The sequence below is a fragment of the Cryptomeria japonica genome, chromosome 1 (assembly GCF_030272615.1).
Source record: "Cryptomeria japonica chromosome 1, Sugi_1.0, whole genome shotgun sequence".
In the NCBI taxonomy this organism is placed as follows: domain Eukaryota; kingdom Viridiplantae; phylum Streptophyta; class Pinopsida; order Cupressales; family Cupressaceae; genus Cryptomeria; species Cryptomeria japonica.
Window position 1 is genome coordinate 559,136,804 of NC_081405.1, and position 4,467 is coordinate 559,141,270.

The window sequence follows — 4,467 nt, forward strand, 5'->3', positions numbered from 1 at the left end:
GTAGGGGACAAGGTCAATATCCCTGTTTCTAGGATGGGTCCATAGGGTATGGAAATTCACATTGATATCCAAATTGAATCTAAGAAAGGTACCCCCGTGGGAATGGATAAGGGTTCCTCTACCACCAGAATAAGGGACATGCTAGTAGTGGTCAAGGATATGATGGAGGGACAAAACAACCTTTTTAAATGGATGGTGTCTGAAATAAACTTGCTTAAGGATAGAGTTAATACGCTTAAAGAGAAAGTGAAATTGGGGCAGAATAATTTGAATAGGACCCCTTCTTTGGACAATGTAGATAAAATGCTTTCCCTTATCCAAAATGTGGCTAAGGATGTAAAAAATATGAAAATAGATCATGAGGAAAAGATCAGGTCTCTAGAAGAGACCATTGATAAGATCCATGATAAAATTAGGATTGTTATGGTTGTGAGTAGAACCGCTATGTAGAATAGCTCCGATAGTCTGAGACAATTGAATGATAAGGTGTAGTCCCTCAAAGGTTTGTCAAAGAGTAACTCTAACCCCCCTTTTGCTTTTGTGGAGAATGAAGGAAAGAATGTTGCTGGAGATTAACATGGCATGAGCACAAGTTCTATTATTAGCCCCTTTACTAGAATGCATAGCCATGATAAGGGTAAGAGTGATTAAACCAATATTTTGAATGATGTTTTGAATTTTAATGAAGGTTTAATTTGAAAGAATGTAGAAGCTACAAAAATGTTAAAGAATATTCAATAGGTTGTTGGGTCTATCAAGCCTTTGGTTTCCCTTTTGTTTTGCTATTAGCCAATTGTTGGTTTTTGTCTAGTTCTCTCCTAGTTTTGGTTGTTCTTTTTTGTAAAGGGTTTCTGGGTCCCTTCAAAATCAATTTGACTCTAATAAAAAACAACATAAACTACTGAAATAAAAATATAGACACACATAAAACCACTGAAAGCTACAAAAATGGAACAAAGACATAATGGTGTGCCTATGATAGCAAGTAGAGCCTAAAAAGGCTATACATGGATGGGGGGAACCATAACAATATAGTAAGTATAATATTGATTAAAAATAATAATAATAATATTGTAAGTATAATACATGTAATTACCTTTAGATGCTATTTATATAAATAAAGATTGTATATATCTTCTAATTAATTTCATGTTTTGTATTTCAAAATTTTATAATGAAATTTTAATCAATTCCATAATCTATCCTATAAAAAAATTTCTCCCACATATAATTTACTATCTACATAACCATAACATATTAAAGTGGACATCTTAAAATACACGTGCTAATCTTAATCTTCTAAAAATCTATGCTTAAAATTATAAAAAAAAACCAATTTTCGAGTAAAGTGTATTAAATACTGAGGCCCGCATAGTCCATTCCAACATCTACAGAAGCCCACACCCACACCAGAGTCTTGTCCTCTCCCTTACAACAAACAACGAAAAAATTACAAGCTTGAAGGAATTTTTATTTCACATGCATCATCAGTGCGAAATGTGTGGCAATTATTACGCTTTTCGTCCATTTCCTCGAGCATCACGACTTGTGAGTCAGGAGCTGCCGTCGGTCTATTTTCAGTGAAATTAGTGCTCTCATCTCTGACATCAACTTCGTCATGCATGACGAAAGGAGAACAAAAGCAAAAATTGAATTCAGTTCTGCAGAGTTAGGGGTAGGAACTCAGTTCTGCCAACACAGAGATAGGATGCCAAATGAGGAAAAGGTAAAGGAGGCTGTCGCAATGTAGACAAAATTGAAAGAGCGCGCAGAAAAAATGAAGGATATGGCTACAAATGCTATCAAACAGAAGGGATCTTCATGCACAGATTTGAGAGCTTTTACGACATGTACAAGTTGGATTCCAGATTGGCAGAAGCGAACTCATGAGTCCAAGTACTGAATGAGGCCTTAAAGGGCACACAAAATGAAATATGACATAAAATCTTAGTGAATCTAACAAGTAAAAACTATGTGGTAAATTATTTTATTTTTGTTCATAATGTTAGTTTTGACTGGTGAATCACAGATAATTTTAAAAAACAAATAAGTGGAGTGATGAATTATAGATAGGGAAGAGAGAGAGAAGAGCTTAAGGCCGAGAAAGAAAAGGAATCATTTATACAACGAGAAATGTACGAATCTAAAGATTTTGAGCCATGTATTTTTCTACAGTATGAAGAACACAATTAGGAATTCTTTAAAAGCTCGAGTGCAAATTAAAAATAAAGAGATACGTTTGACAACCATGAAGTGCGTTTTCTACAAGAAAGATAACTGAATCAGACATTACTTCTACACAATAAATCAGACATTTACATCATATCCATCCTCAATCCTATCTTCACCTTTTAAATTCATGAGCTTATGCATCTCAATAGCAAAAGCTTGTAAATTTAAGGTCGAAGACCCTCCTCCTACAGATCGTTTAGCCATTCTCTGAAATTTCAAAGCACGATTCCTCATCTCTGTACCTTCGTCAGTACAGAGGACAAGTCTTACAGATTCCTCCACCTTGTCCTCACAAGGAATCGCATCCAGGTTTTGGCAAAATTGGACACCAATGCCCAGTTCCTCAGTCACCAGCTTAGAGTTAAAATGTTGTTCTGCGAACATCGGCCATGTGACCATTGGGACGCCCATCAAAATGCTTTCAAGAGTCGAATTCCACCCGCAGTGGCTCATGAACTCACCCACAGATGGGTGGGACAAAATGACAAGCTGTGGTGCCCATCCCCATATGACCAATCCATTATCTCTCTCCATAAACCCTTCTGGAAGGTACGAAGTACAAAATTCTTCTTGGTTTGAGTCTGCAGATACAGTTTCCGGGGAAACTTTGATGGACCAAACAAAAGGCTGATGGCTGGCTGCAAGACCCCTCGCCAGTACCTGAGTCTGCTCTTGTGAAAGAAAAGCCTGGCTTCCAAATGAAACATAGATAACCGAAGACGGGCTCTTAGAATCTAGCCATTGCACTAACTTATGCTCGCTAATGTCCGCTGTTTTCCCCCTCGTATTAGCAATACAACCCAAAGGAACAACGGGACCAACAGACCAAAGGGGTTTACCGTTTAGTATGTTTTTCAAGTGCTGAAGATAACGAGGCTCGAGCTCGTCGAACGTGTTGACGAGCATTCCCCAGCATTTACTAATTGACCGCATCGTCCCCATTAAAAACCTTATACTTGGGTCAGCTAGATCTAGTTGAAGAAATCTCTCAGGCATCTGTTCCTTGGTAAATTTGATTGCAGATGATAAAATACCATCGAGTATAACAATATCACCCTCCTTCCGCAGCGTGTTTGTGGTTATGGAGCCAAGGATGGCGTGAAATACAGAGGTCCCAAAAGCCCCACAAGGGGCAAAAATGACCCTAATAGTTCCAAATCTCTCCGCAGAGTGCACAGTCCAGTCGATGAACAGGTCGCTAAATATACACACGGGTCGACGACTGCCCTGCTCTTCGACCCACCGTTCGAAAGGGTCTCGAAGGCTCTCGACGAAGGAAATAACGACGGACGCAGATTTCCGTGGTATAAGATCCATACTTTCGCGTCCCTCAGGCATACCTTCAATGGCGTTGGGAGGACTTAGGCCGACCAGCTGAATATGCTGGCTGGATTCGTCCATGAGACCTTGTAGACGCTGTGCTATGGTACGAGTGGTGATATAGCTGACGGCGAGAGAGTGTGAAGCGAGCAATCTGGCTAAGTCAAGAGATGGGATGCAATGCCCCATTGCAGGAAAGGTCACCATTGCGACGTGGGGTTTCTGCTGGGTATTCATGGCTGTGGTGAACTTCCTTCTTTGTGTTGGGTATTGTACATAGCAGTGCTCTTTTAACGTTGATGAGCAAGGTGCACAATCCAACCCTTACCTGTCATACTCCATTACAAAGTTTAGTGAACCCAAGGCAATACACAAGTGTTTGGTCAAGGAGACGTGCAAGAAGAAAACACAGTAAAAAATCCAGAAATGTGATAAGAATTGCAAAGGTAGTCAATTCGAACTGGGGCACTTTAACCGCTAAAATCCAAATGAGTTTTTATAAACGACAGCAGATATGGTTATTACGGAGACGACAGAAGATGCGTTTCTTTATCAAAGTTTTAAACTTCTTGTTTCATAGGAAAAGCGTACTGAAAACAGGTTCATTTAAAATACATAACAAAATAGGGAAGGTCAAGTCAATTTTTTTTTTTTTTTTTGGGTCTACAATGTTTAACATTATTTGTTCTAGCTTGTTTTTTAAAAATGATAGTAAGTTGTCAATGGGTCCTTGGTCTATTGGTGAAGTTGAATGGTCTCAAATGAGTCTACCAGAAATCAAGTCTTGGTGAGAGCAAGGCTCCAACATCATATGAGATGAGGTCGGGATCGTGTCATGGGTGAATTTGGTGGAATGATACCCCTTAGTCCTTGGCTCTTAGCCAAAGGAGTTTTAGCCTATAGGCTCATGCTCTC

General features: G+C 39.1%; 1 protein-coding gene across 1 annotated transcript; it reads right to left on the bottom strand.

Moving 5' to 3' along the window:
* Nucleotides 1-2,307: 2,307 nt before the first annotated feature.
* On the bottom strand, nt 2,308-3,759 carry LOC131056912 (probable UDP-glucosyl transferase 73B6). The gene has a single exon (XM_057991185.2). The coding sequence runs from the start codon at nt 3,757-3,759 to the stop codon at nt 2,308-2,310; it is 1,452 nt and encodes a 483-aa protein (XP_057847168.2).
* Between the last annotated feature and the right edge of the window lie 708 nt (nt 3,760-4,467).

Coding starts and splice junctions, on each gene's coding strand:
- LOC131056912 (XM_057991185.2), bottom strand. CDS start 3,759: ATGGTGACCTTTCCTGCAATGGGGCATTGCATCCCATCTCTTGACTTA.